The sequence below is a fragment of the Scomber japonicus genome, chromosome 17 (genome assembly GCF_027409825.1).
Source record: "Scomber japonicus isolate fScoJap1 chromosome 17, fScoJap1.pri, whole genome shotgun sequence".
Lineage (NCBI taxonomy): Eukaryota > Metazoa > Chordata > Actinopteri > Scombriformes > Scombridae > Scomber > Scomber japonicus.
Genome location: NC_070594.1, coordinates 31,585,675 through 31,600,909, shown reverse-complemented (window position 1 = coordinate 31,600,909; position 15,235 = coordinate 31,585,675). Strand labels below are relative to the sequence as shown.

At 43.7% G+C, this 15,235-nt stretch overlaps 1 protein-coding gene across 1 annotated transcript in view; it reads right to left on the bottom strand.

The window, feature by feature from the left end:
• Positions 1-298: 298 nt before the first annotated feature.
• ptchd4 (patched domain containing 4) overlaps positions 299-15,235 on the bottom strand; it is a 47,240-nt gene continuing 32,303 nt past the window's right edge. The window contains exon 3 of the mRNA XM_053337255.1: positions 299-1,974. Within this exon, the coding sequence (XP_053193230.1) occupies positions 299-1,974 (1,676 nt within the window). The remainder of the gene's footprint in view (positions 1,975-15,235) is intronic.

Below are 15,235 nucleotides of genomic sequence, written 5' to 3'. Positions count from 1 at the left end.
CCTAACTTGTTTTCATGTGCCGAATAGTTAGGAAAGTTTTAGAACCATGATCATGTTGCAGTTTGTGCAAATGAGATACACTGTCCAGACTGAAGGACTTAATGACTGTCCAGTGGGGCTGCGCTCTACTCTGGCCCGCTTAGCTGCTATTGGTTGGGAGTGACAAGTGCCCACTCCACAGGGGACATCTCAGACACCCCCCTGTGCCCTGAGAGGTGCCTCACCACTCGAGAACACCTCTCATCCACCAATACTTGACGGACACCCATTGATACTCACTGCTAAAATTACAAACTACTCAGACATTTGTCACATGATCAGGATTCTCCCTGACTTCAATGCACTCTATCTCCTCCCTTTCTCTTTCCCTCTCCCTTTCCCGTTCCCTCTCCCGCTCTTTCCGCTTGGCCCGTTTCTTTTTCTTGTGTCTCTTTTTGGACGGCGGGAAGAAGGTTAGGAAGACGGGGAGGATGACGAAGCAGTGCAGCACGGTGCAGCCCGCAGTGAGGAGGGAGCACTTAAACAGTGTGTAGGTCAGATTGGAAGGCACAAACACCAGGGGCATGATCCCAATCACAAAGCAGGATGTATTCTGCAGGATTGCGGCCCCGTGCTCCTCCAGTGCCAACTTGATGCACTGCGTCCTAGTGTGCTCGGTGGCCAGCACAAAAGTATACAGGTGTGGTGCACAGTGATCCATGGCGAAGTTGAGGGTATAAATAAGGCACAGGATTGAGATGCTGTCCATGCCAACGTTCCAGAGGGTCATCAAACCCAAGACACCCAGCTCCACGGACGTAACTGTGAGGATTAGCCAGAAGTTCCCCAATGGGTTGATGACCAGGAAGAAAGTGAGGATGAGGATGGTGAGTACGCTGAAGCCTGAGGTAAGGATGGGCGAGATGACGGACGAGCTGTAGCGGTCCATAAACACAAACGTGGGATTGAAGGCAATGAACTTTATGCTGTTTATCAGCATCAATGGACGAAGCTTCTCAAGAAGCTCCACCACCTCCTCGCGTTTCTTCTCTGTGGTCCGTGCCACCAAATACATGCGTGAGGCGATAATGTCATATTCATCAGTCTCACGGTTCTTGGAGAATATTATGTCCTCAGTGAAGTGCTGGTACTCTGGGCTGCGCAGGAACGAGCCCTTGAGGATGGTGATGAAGTCGTTCTTGGTTGATGCACTCACATTCACCACCCGTAGGTAGTGGAAAAAGTTGTCCATCCAGGAGATCTTGTTGAAGCCATGGCTCAGAGTCTTTAGGTGCTCCTGCACTGTGGAGTTCCAGTACTCAATGGGCTCGTAAATGTAAAATCCAATCACAGGACTGTAGTTGCTGAAGTATTTCTGCTGGGTCAGAGCATACGAAACACTTGGAGAGTTACTAGCCAGCAGGTTCACAATGTTTGATCCATCACTGATTTGTAAACATCCCATGAATGAAAAAGAGGCATAGATAAGATACAGAATGACCACAAAGGGTTTGACATAGGTGTTGGTAATCCATTCTGTGTAGTGCTCACGCAGGAAGTGCTGGATGAAGTGATTCTGGTAGGGGACACTGTCGTGGTGTGTGGACAAGTCATGGCCATCACTCATCATGGTTTTAAACCATGTGGGCTGGCGGTCCAAGTATTCCACAGAGGGGATTTTACAACAGAAAACACTGTGGTAGCGATTCTGCTCCAGTTGTCCAGCAAACACCAGACAGGAGCCATAGAACGAGAAAACGTAAAAGTAGTTGACCAGGATTGCGACACACATGCTCTGGCAGAAAATCTTCACTGACTCAATGTTGGTGAAAGGACTAGCTCCCATGCCAAATGTGATGATGTAGAGTGAGCTGGTCATGGTGTAGCACACCATCACATCAGCAAAAGCATCTGCCACACGCTCTTTAAAGGGTAGGTTTTCCCTTGTTCTCCTCCAGCCTGCCAGCAGCTCGAACACCCCTTTGGTTCCATGGCCTAGAATAAAAGAGAAAGAAAAAGAACCCAGTAAGGATTATGCTTACACTGATATGTTAGTGCCATGTACAATTGCTTTAAACATGTATCATCTCTATATTAATATTAATATTTTTCCTCTTGGCAAGAAGCACTGCTCAATAAAAAAAAAAAGAAGGAAACATCCCTTCAGCATTAAAAGCAAATAAAAATACCTGCTACATTTTTTTCTGGTTAACTTTGCTGTTTAACGTGTGTTGTGTCATAGAGTTGTGAAGTAGGGGAAGTCGTTTTGGATATCCAAGGAAAAACCCAATGCATTCTTCTGCATAGATAATGTCCTCTGCATAGGCAGTTGAAGGACTTCCAAGGCGTTTATGGGCATAATACAAAAGATGACCTGGGTCTGGATCTTGAATAAAAAAGTCTGCAAGACTTTGTAGAGTTGTTAACTATGCTCCCAAGAATCATTGTGGTAACAAGCGTCCTATGACTGAGCTTAAAATTGTTCTATCTGTGCTGCTAATGATGAACATTCAATGTTAACTGTACACTGAACACAATCTGTAGCTTTAATGTATTCTGTAACAATTCTCAATGAATTTGGCAACAATTGCTTCATTTTTTAACTAAATTGCAAACAACAACATATTTTGCTCTGAATTAATGTAGTGATCTGATCAAGGCACATGGGTATTGTAGTATTTAGTAGGCAAGAATACCAGTTTTGATACCCCAACTCAACATGTCAATACCAAGTACCATTCTGATACCAGTTGTATTTTCTAAATATAAAATCTGTATATCTCAATAGCATAAACACTTTTTTTTACACTGACAAAGGCTTGAAACAGAGATGGCTGTTCTATTTGTCTGAACACTGTTCCTCAAACCGTGTGTTCCTCAAAACCGTCTTCTAGTACATTGAGAGCTACTAGAAACTGGAGCCAAATTCTTTGTATGTATGAGCGTTACTTTTATAATGAACCTGATTCCGATTCAGCAGAAATCATTTTTATGGATCAGATTGGATCCACTAAAGTCAGTATTGTTGCTGATACCAATATGTAATCCATGTATTCCTATTATTTGGAATAATCTGCAATATTGAACTGATCGAGAAACATGTTTCTAAAGAAATGAAGTTTAAATAATAAAAATGAATGTGTCATCATCAATGCATCTCATTCTCATTCTAAGGCTCTATAACAGCCCCTAGAGACTGCTGGTTTAAGTACATACTTCATAAGTACATACTTCTTATAAATGTATCCAAGAGAATAAACATTGTATTAATGATTTTGGTATTTTTTAATCAGTGCTGGCAAGGGTTTTTAATAATGTGACAATACAAATTCAAAATTAAAGATTAAATTTAATAAAACAAACATTAATTCTGATTCATATCTGAGATACATTTACACTTTCCTCTCTACCATGCACCAGTAAACAGAGGGTCCATTCATGTGAGTCAAATCTGTGGGATTTTCACCAGTCAAAATTATAGCTAGATATTAATACACAACGTTCAAAGGCATATGCTCCATAGTGCAAAATCTCCCACACAGGAACACCTGCCCACCCACACATTTTTATTTGTAAAATGTAGGAGCTGCATTTCTGGTGGAGGGTGAAAACTGCTGCGAGGGAGTGTGTTATGAATTTCTGAACACTAGAATCAATTTAATGTTCCTCCACCGCACCATGTAAATATTTCAGTAACAGTGAACAGTGGATTCAGTCCATCTGTATATTTCAGTGCCAGCATCAGCTATAAAATATTCCTTTCAAATTGCTCCCCTTGACAGCAATATGAATTCCCCCCTGTTTTACACATAGATAAAGTTAATAAACTATAAAGAATTATGCTTATAATGAGTCAACTAGATGGGCCTTTTTGCTTGTTTTTCCAACATTACACCAGGAGCGTCTGCATGCATTTCCCTTCAACAGTTACCAAATAGGATGTTAAGTAGTGTGTTATTTTCTAGACATGACTGGAAACGCTCTGAGCTTTATTACACTGATTGATTGCTGGCAGGTGGAGGTGGATAATAATAATGAGCACAACTGGTAAAGCGTCCCTGGTTAGTATCATTACTAACACTGCTGATGGATTCCAACAACAATTTTTACTGAGCACTTGTATGATAAAAACTTTATCTTAAATTACATCTAATGTATCTATGAAATTATAATTCTTATTATTCTTATTATTAATAATAAATGTGGCATTCATACCGATTAGGCTGCTACTTATTATTTGGTTGCAATCTGAAACTGCACCACTAGATGCCACTAAATCCTGAACACTAGTCAGTAAAAGTACACAAGTATTGTCAACCTCATATATTGCTGTTAAAAAGTAATGGTTTGGTCCCTCTGACTGATATTATTTTATATGTACATATATTATATATCATTAGATTATTAATAGTGAAGCATCAGTGTCATCAGTGAGCAGCATGTTACTGTTTCAACTGTTTTATTCAGTTAGCTAGTTTAGTCCAGTGGTCCTCAACCTAAGGGTTGGGCCCCTCCAGAGAGTCATGAGATTAATCTCAGGGGTCGTGAGATGATTAATGGGAGAGGAAATAAGGAAAAAGGAAAAAAATCTGATAAATAAATCTGTTTTCAGTTTTTGAATTTCATCTCTTTGATTTTTGGTGCAATATTGGATAATTTGAAAATTTATTGAAACCAGTGCACTGCCTGTTTAAAATGGGCCTTTTTGGGATAGGCCAAATGCTTGGCCTCTGGTATTGCTGCTCCAATGTATAGACAAAAGAACACTGTTAATGTGAGGTGTGTATGATTATATACACCAACAACATGAAAGAAACTAATATTCTATTATATGATGTAACAATTATATAGTAGTAAATACATTTTCTTTTCTCAATCATATTAGGCTCTTAGATTGTTTATTTTCTGGGTCTTCAGTTCTGAGTTGAGTGGGTATATTTGCTCCAAAGATTTGTGCTTTGCCTGTATCGGCTTCACAATTGCCACAGTCTCAGTGCATATGACACAAACTGGTTTTAAACTGCCTTTGGGAAGAAGGAACATGTAAGAGTCAGTTCATTCTTGAAAGGCCCACAGTTATGACCATGAAACTAAAACTCAATAATAGAAGACAATCTGTGCTAGTAGCTGTTGTTAGTTTCCATTCTGTATCTTGCAGTTATAACTGTTGACTGAACATCTTCATCCATTTACTCCATCACCATGGAAAAATGAAAATAGACATCAAGAGATATGACATTAAGCAAGTTTTGTTTATGTATTGTATTGAAATGATCTCAGAATCAAAGCTGTCCAGAGAATTAAGTATCAATATAAAAACATGGTATGAGAATGAAGAGTATACATGAGTTACATTAAATAGGATAAAACATTAAAAAAAATACTGATAAGACTCTTCAGATATACCTGCTCTCACTATGATTTCAGTACTGTTTTGATCAAGTCTGCTTTCTTGTAAGAAAATAACTAATTTCATCAATGACAAATGCTTGGGAGATTTCACAGCTGTCTTGTCTCCCTGTGAAACTACCTATGTCTTTGAAAGCCTCATTGTTCAAATGTGAGAAAAATCCCAATTACAACAGATGAGAGAGAAGCGAAAGAGTTTGAGCAACAATCAAACACAGCAACACGCTCGCTGGAGTGATATGCATTCACACCCATGTCAAACTAAGACAGGCACTCCAGTGGGTGACATGCTTGAACCAAGAATCAAGAATGGTAACTGTGTCTCCTCATGTTCAGTGAAAATGATTCTTGAATTCTCAAATATTTCCCTGAATCTAAGACATTAATCAAGTCCGTGTAAAGTAAGAATAAATATGTGTTCTGAGTTTGACATACCACAGAGAAGTGTGTCCAAATTTGAATGATTAAAATCGCCAAATATATAAAATTAGGCTTCAAAGTTGTGTAAAACTCAGCCTCTGTCTCTGCTCCCAAACGCTGTGGGAGTGCCTGCCGAGTCCGCTGAAACCCCCGCCCCCTACCAAGTGTCACCTGTCAATCTTTTTTCTGGGATGAAATCATAATGCCCACTCAGCTGTGTGCTACTGTGACAATTCTCGTGAGGGTTTTATGGGAGAGAGAGAGAGAGAGAGAGAGAGCTGTAGACACTGAGCAGGCAGAGCTTTCAGCAGCATAGCAGCTACACTAATCCAATTCATAACTTTGTAATGTGGCCATCGGCCGGTTCATGGTACATTTAGATCGATCCAGGGGTCCATGTATCAGTGCACTCGCATCTTTTAAATTAAAACCGATTTCTGATTTATATTGGTTATTTGTTACACCCCCAGTAACTACATTTAGACATTGGCAGATAATTTTTGGATGTTATGTTACTGCTTGTAATGCTTAAGTCACTTCCTGTCAACATAGTCGAATGATTGGACAATGCAACGGATGCAGCGATCGGTCTCATAATCACAGAGCTATAAGAACGCTTTGCTCTCACACACACTGCATTTATAGTCACACACACACACACACACACACACACACACACACACACACACACACACACACACACACACACACATACACACACACACGCTGCATTCATAGTCACACACACACACACTGCATTTATAGTCACACACACACACACACACATTGCATTTATAGTCACACACACACACACGCTGCATTTATAGTCACTCACACACACACACACACGCTGCATTTATAGTGACACACACACACACACACTGCATTTATAGTCACACACACACACACACACAGGCTGCATTTATAGTCACACACACACACACACATGCTGCATTTATAGTCACACACACACACGCTGCATTTATAGTCACACACACACACTGCATTTATAGTCACACACACACACACACACACACACACACATTGCATTTATAGTCACACACACACACACACACACTGCATTTATAGACACACACACACACACACACACACACACACACACACACACATTGCATTTATAGTCACTCACACACACACACACACACATTGCATTTATAGTCACTCACACACACACACACACACACTGCATTTATAGTCACACACACACACACACACACACACATTGCATTTATAGTCACTCACACACACACACACTGCATTTATAGTCACACACACACACACACACATGCTGCATTTATAGTCACACACACACACGCTGCATTTATAGTCACACACACACACACTGCATTTATAGTCACACACACACACACACACACACACACACACACACTGCATTTATAGTCACACATACACACACACACACGCTGGCACTCTCTAGATTGTGGAGGTTGGGTCATTAGCAGGCGTCATGGAGCCGCTATCAGAGAGCCGCTATGAGGGAGACGCTATCAGAGAGCCACTATGAGAGAGCCGCTATGAGGGAGCCGCTATCAGAGAGCCGCTATGAGGGAGCCGCTATCAGAGAGCCGCTATGAGAGCCGCTATGAGGGAGCCGCTATCAGAGAGCCGCTATGAGGGAGCCGCTATCAGAGAGCCGCTATCAGAGAGCCGCTATGAGGGAGCCGCTATCAGAGAGCCGCTATCAGAGAGCCGCTATGAGGGAGCCGCTATCAGAGAGCCGCTATCAGAGAGCCGCTATCAGGGAGCCGCTATGAGAGAGCGGCTATGAGGGAGGCGCTATCAGAGAGCCGCTATCAGGGAGCCGCTATGAGGGAGCCGCTATCAGAGAGCCGCTATCAGGGAGCCGCTATGAGAGAGCCGCTATGAGGGAGCCGCTATCCGAGAGCCGCTATCAGGGAGCCGCTATGAGAGAGCCGCTATGAGGGAGCCGCTATCCGAGAGCCGCTATCAGGGAGCCGCTATGAGGGAGCCGCTATGAGGGAGCCGCTATCCGAGAGCCGCTATCAGGGAGCCGCTATGAGGGAGCCGCTATCCGGGAGCCGCTATGAGGGAGCCGCTATCCGAGAGCCGCTATCAGGGAGCCGCTATCCGAGAGCCGCTATCAGAGAGCCGCTATCAGGGAGCCGCTATGAGAGAGCCGCTATGAGAGAGCCGCTATGAGGGAGCCGCTATCCGAGAGCCGCTATCAGGGAGCCGCTATCAGAGAGCCGCTATGAGGGAGCCGCTATCAGAGAGCCGCTATGAGGGAGCCGCTATCAGAGAGCCGCTATGAGGGAGCCGCTATCAGAGAGCCGCTATCAGGGAGCCGCTATGAGAGAGCCGCTATGAGGGAGCCGCTATCCGAGAGCCGCTATCAGAGAGCCGCTATGAGGGAGCCGCTATCAGGGAGCCGCTATGAGAGAGCCGCTATGAGGGAGCCGCTATCCGAGAGCCGCTATCAGGGAGCCGCTATGAGGGAGCCGCTATGAGGGAGCCGCTATCCGAGAGCCGCTATGAGGGAGCCGCTATCCGGGAGCCGCTATGAGGGAGCCGCTATCCGAGAGCCGCTATCAGAGAGCCGCTATGAGGGAGCCGCTATCCGGGAGCCGCTATGAGGGAGCCGCTATCCGAGAGCCGCTATCAGAGAGCCGCTATGAGGGAGCCGCTATCCGAGAGCCGCTATCAGGGAGCCGCTATCCGAGAGCCGCTATCAGGGAGCCGCTATCCGAGAGCCGCTATCAGAGAGCCGCTATCAGGGAGCCGCTATGAGAGAGCCGCTATGAGAGAGCCGCTACGAGGGAGCCGCTATCAGGGAGCCGCTATCAGGGAGCCGCTATGAGAGAGCCGCTATCAGAGAGCCGCTATCAGAGAGGGAGAGTTGAGATGTCAGTGAAGTACAGAATTGCTTTAAAGATTCTTGTATGTGTTTTGACTGGCACCAGTCTACATGTTTGAACTGCTTACTCCCTAATCTACGTTCATACTCCTCAGGTCTGCTGACCAATCACTGCACTCTATTCCACGCGCTCAGTTAAAAACTAAAGGTAACTGAGCATTTTCAGTAGTTCTGTCTAAATTGTGGAATAGTTTGCCACTAATGAATACTGTAGATTTGGTCCTTCTACTGATCATTTTAAAACCCATCTAAAGACCCTTCTCTGTGCTCATTCTCTTTAGCCTTTTCATTATCTTATGAAGTCATGCCTGACCACACTCTAGCTTGTATTTGTTTGTATTTTATTTGTTGTTTGTGCAGTGCTGTTTGTGTCATGATCTGATTTATGACTTTGTTGTTATTTTGATCCTGTGTTCTTGTTTGATTGTAACCTTCAATCAAATTAGCCCATAACTTTAGTCTCACTGTAAAGCACTTTGGTCAACATCCTTTGTTTTTAAATGTGTTCCATAAATAAACTCGACTTTAATCAATGAGAAAGTGAGAAAAAGCAGGAGGGAGGGGAGGAGAGGAGCACATGGCTGGAAGCATGACTGCCGCTCAATGCTAATCAGCTTTGGAGCTAACTGACAATTCTGTCTGAACGCTGAAAAATGCAGAACTGGATGGCCAATTTTTAACAAGGACTTCTCAAGGACTGTTAGGAATAACAGATATCATGATTATTGCAGTCATAAAACTTAACTAGTGTAATTGTGATGTTTTTTTAACAATGGTACACACACACACACACACACACACACACACACACACACACACACACACACACACAGTGGCGGTTCTAGCTTGAATGACACCAGGAATTGTATCTAATATATGTATTATATATTATTTATTATATGTCCACAAGGACATCTAAATATATATGTTAAATATAAAAAAATGTAACAAGATTTGTGGAAAACAAGAATAATATAATAGAAATTAAATAGAGAATAATATTTCTCAATTGCACAAATCCTTCATCAGAACAATGGGAAAACACACTTCCAGAATCCAGTTATTACACTATTGCACTCAGAACAAACACAATTCTGCACAAACTATGACTGAATAAGTTATCAGAAATTAGAGAACCACAAGGACATCCTGTTTAAGGCCTTCCTTTATTCAAAATCGTCAATGATGTCATCATATGAAATCTGCTCCCCTATATCATGAAGACTAAACCAATTCACCTTGGAGGTGCACACATTCGTTTTGTATTACCTATTTTTTTAACCATTTTCACACAACTCAGAAAAATAAAAATGTGCGTGAACTATAGGCCTGTATTTATAAATGAATGAAATGTGCGTTATTTGGAAGAAAGTCGAGGTGTGACTGACTTTAGCCCACTAATTCCATTAGAGTATTGCTCTATTAAGTATTGCCCCTGTCTGTTCCAGTAGGGAGACCCAGAGGTGAACTGCCCCCCCTCCGCTTCTCTCTCAGCTTCTGTGCGTGCAGCACCATCTCAGCAAGCAGGGACGCATGCACAACAGAGGCGCCAGTTTTCCAATTCCCCAGCACACAGTGATAGATTGACTTTACGTAGAAATAATAGAAAACGCTTCGTGGTGCAAAGGTTTTTTTTTTTTTAAGAGTTCATGGTGCTCCCCATGAGTCATAACAAAATGCCCTGGGTGCTTGCCCAATACACTCATATCAGGGACCGCTACTGCACACACACACACACACACACACACACACACACACACACACACACACACACACACACACACACACACACACACACACACACACACAGACACATGCAGTATGACTACCATCTTAGCCACGACTGAGTCTGCAGGGAAGACCAGACTCTCATTTTCTGTTCTCATCATCTTCACCCACACTCAGACACCCACACTCTAACACACTCTAGAACAAACACACATACAGACTGCAAATGAACAAGTCTGTCTCCTTTCACCTGCCCTTTCCCTCTATAGAAGAGTTTGTAGGTAGTATAACACACTTGTTGGCGGTTGTAGTTAAGGACATCGGCACTTGGTTCTCACAACAACAAATTTGGTCTTTTCAAACAGAAATGATGTACGTGTTTATTTGTATATTAAGCAGGCAAGCGAGATCCAATCACAAGTGGTCACTTGAGACACATGCTGTACTTGGAGCTGTCCTCTTGTGATTGGATAACCAATATCACATGTTAATGCCATGTGTTAAAAGGGCCATTCATTCTTACTCTTGAACATATGTTATATTCTTGTGGAAAAGATGAACACCTGTGGGAAGGGATTGTTACCCTCCTAAATGAATTGTTCAGTGTACATCTTATTAAGTCCCCAGCTCTGTGTATTTTGGGGTTATTGCCGGACGATATCACTCTGACTAGAAGACAGAGATTATGGGTACGTTTGGCAATTACAACAGGATGTAGAATAATTTTGAGACCATGGAAGTCATCTACCCTGAGCTGTTTTAAGGAATGGATCTAATGTCAAGAATGGCGACGTTTGAACGGGTCACTTGCAGAGTAATGGGGAGAGAGGATATCTTCAACCAAGTCTGGGGCTCGTTTTTGACATTAATAGAGGGGATGTCTGATTAATAATGTGGCACCTGATGTAATATAAATGATAGATTGGTTAATTCAAGGGTCAAATGTAAGTTAGATATAAGGCACATGTTTTGTTTTGCTTGTTTTTTTGGTTTAGTTTTTGTCTTTGTCTATTCTCGTATGTGATGTGTTCTCTTGATGTATGTTTTCACTTAAAAGAGGACAGTGAACAGTTTGTATGATTCCAATTTTGTGATGTTATATTTGCTCTGTCTCAAAAATATTAATTAAAAAAAAAGGGCCATTCATTCTTTCAATTTGACCAGGCTATTCTGATCTCAGAAGGCACTCAACTGACTCATGACCTCAGGTGGTTTCTTTCAGGTCATTCTCTGACCATAAATATTGGTTTAGCTGGTGATTATCTTCAAACACTTCAATTTTACTAATAAACTGATAAGTAAAATAAGGCAGGATTTGAATAGATGGGGATTAATACCAGATGGAATTAGAAACAATAAAAATGATGGTTCTTCCACAATTCTTCCTATTTTTATTCCAAACATTACCTATATCAGACCCAAGACAGTATTTCAACACAATATGATTCCAAATTTGATTTGGAATATCGGTGGCAGGGCCCCGGGGGTGGATGAGATCCGGCCCGAGTTCCTCAAGGCCCTGGATGTTGTGGGGCTGTCATGGTTGACACGACTCTGCAGCATCGCGTGGACATTAGGGGCAGTGCCTCTGGATTGGCAGACTGGGGTGGTGGTCCCCCTTTTTAAGAAGGGGGACCGGAGGGTGTGTTCCAATTACAGGGGAATCACACTCCTCAGCCTCCCTGGTAAGGTCTATTCGGGGGTGCTGGAGAGGAGGGTCCGTCGGATAGTCGAATCTCGGATTCAGGAGGAGCAGTGTGGTTTTCGTCTGGGCCGTGGAACAGTGGACCAGCTCTACACCCTCTGCAGGATCTTTGAGGGTGCATGGGAGTTTGCCCAACCAGTCCACATGTGTTTTGTGGACTTGGAGAAGGCATTCGACCGTGTCCCTCAGGGGATCCTGTGGGGGGTTCTCCGGGAGTATGGGGTATCGGACTCCCTGATAAGGGCTGTCCGTTCCCTGTATGACCGGTGTCAGAGCTTGGTCCGCATTTCCGGCAATAAGTCGGACTTGTTTCCAGTGAGGGTTGGACTCCGCCAGGGCTGCCCTTTGTCACCGATCCTGTTCATAATTTTTATGGACAGGATTTCTAGGCGCAGCCAGGGTGTGGAGGGGGTCCGGTTTGGTGACCTCAGGATTGGGTCACTGCTTTTTGCAGATGATGTGGTCCTGTTGGCTTCATCAGACCGTGACCTCCAACTCTCACTGGATCGGTTCGCAGCCGAGTGTGAAGCGGCCGGGATGAGAATCAGCACCTCCAAATCCGAGGCCATGGTCCTCAACCGGAAAAGGGTGGAGTGCACTCTTCGGGTCGGGGATGAGATTCTGCCTCAAGTGGAGGAGTTCAAGTACCTCGGGGTCTTGTTCACGAGTGAGGGAAGGATGGAACGGGAGATCGACAGGCGGATCGGTGCGGCGTCTGCAGTAATGCAGACTCTGCACAGATCCGTCGTGGTGAAGAGAGAGCTGAGCCGAAAGGCAAAGCTCTGGATTTACCAGTCGATCTTGGTTCATACCCTCACCTATGGTCATGAGCTTTGGGTAGTGACCGAAAGAACAAGATCGCGGGTACAAGCGGCCGAAATGAGCTTCCTCCGTAGGCTGGCTGGGCTCTCCCTTAGAGATAGGGTGAGAAGCTCAGTTATCCGGAGGGAGCTCGGAGTAGACCCGCTGCTCCTCCACGTCAAGAGGAGCCAGATGAGGTGGTTCAGGCATCTAATCAGGATGCCTCCCGGACGCCTCCCTGGTGAGGTGTTCAGGGCACGTCCCACCGGTAGGAGACCCCAGGGAAGACCCAGGACACGCTGGAAAGACTATGTCTCTCGGCTGGCCTGGGAACGCCTCGGGATCCCCCGGGAAGAGCTGGACGAAGTGGCTGGGGAGAGGGAAGTCTGGGCTTCCCTGCTTAGGCTGCTGCCCCCGCGACCCGACCCCGGATAAGCGGCAAGAAGATGGATGGATGGATGGATGGATGGGTTAGGGTTAACCCCAACTGCAAAACCTTTACTGAATCACCTGTTCCAACCCATGGTCACATCAAATCACAGCTTTAAAATTGTGAGATGACTATGTATTTTCTGGCTTATTCTTTTCTATTGGTCTGTGTTCATGCTATGTGATTGGCAAGTATCAGTTCTGTGAAAACAAAAAAATGGCTGACATTCCTTTTATTCTCAGTGGGAAATGTAATATTTCAAAACAGTTTTGGAATTAAAATGCATTTCAGTAACATTCTTAGAAAGGAATGTGCATTTTATTTCATAATCCTCATTCAGTGAATGTATGTGATGTTTTGTTCATCAGTTATTATGAATAACTCCAGGCTTTCTATTGTTGCTATGGACACTGTTATTGCTGAAACCTCGTAGCTGCATATCTTTGCGTTTTGTAGTAATCTGAACTGTTATGTTATTTGTTGCTTTGTATAACTGTTCGAAAAGCAAAAACAAAACATAGAGCTTAAAGCTCCTCAGGGAGAAACTGTATTTAAGATCCAGTATTTGTAGCTTTGTGATTGTTTGACTGGAGGACCCATCCAGAAGTTTTTTGTCTCAGCTGACAGAAACTTGATAGTAAAGTGATGTAGATGCAGGCCAATAGAAAAAAATAGGAAAAAAAATGTCACAATTTTAGAATCGTAATTGTGAAATCAATATATCAGTGCTGTAGACACATTCTGATGTGAGACTGGGTTGCCTGTTCCACTTCTATCTGATGGGTGGATAGCCTTTGCTGTTCTCCAGCCACTACAGGCAGTATGTCAGGAAGCAGGGATGGTAAAGAGATAAAAGAAAGATGGAAAGCTGTAGCTCAGAATGAAAGGATGACGAGGTAAGAGGCGTTGTATCTCAAGCCTCTCCCGGATGCAGGTACAACTCTGAATGGATTGTAAGAGGGCAGTTCGTCACCAGCTGTCCTGCAGGCTATTTTCTGCTGAAGGAAGAGGTGGGGGGAGGACTACAGTCTCACTGCCTGACCCAAGTTCCTTTATAATGGAGGCCCAGGCTGAATTTGCCATCCCCTCCTCCCCTGTCGCACACCAAAAAGCCACTGAGTCATTAAACTAAATTACTGCTCTTAAGCCTCTGTGGCATGCAGACCCCCAAAACACATCCATCATGTAGCGAGAAAGCGTGTCAGCCATTCCCGCCTACCGTGGATTCTTCCAATCAGGATGACTTTTCACCATGCTGGTTTGTCATACAGGTGGAGATGACAGAGGAGCTAATATCGCAAAGAGGAGGTCCCACTGCAGAGGAGTGGCCCAAACTCAATAAAAACAGATGAGGGGAGTGAAAGTGAGGAAAGACAGGGGAGCCGAAAAGCAGTCACTCCTTATAAACTCCAGTCACTTCATCTTTTGCAACCATGAAAGAAGTTTCTGCAGTTGAACTCTTAAGTTTAAACACACATATCCACAGTGCTGGCTACATTTGCTGGCCTTGCTAATATAATTGTAGATGTCAGCTCATCTACTGTTTATGCTTACAGGGTACATACAGGATGACTATAGAAAGACAGTGTCACTAGCCTGACTGCCAGGTATTTATATACACCACGTTCCAAATTATTATGCAAATTGGATTTAAGTGTCATAAACATTTCTATTTTCTTTTTTCAATTAAACTCATGGATGGTATTGTGTCTCAGGGCTCTTTGGATCACTGAAATCAATCTCAGACACCTGTGATAATTAGTTTGCCAGGTGAGCCCAATTAAAGGAAAACTACTTAAGAAGGACGTTCCACATTATTAAGCAGACCACATGTTTCCAGCAATAT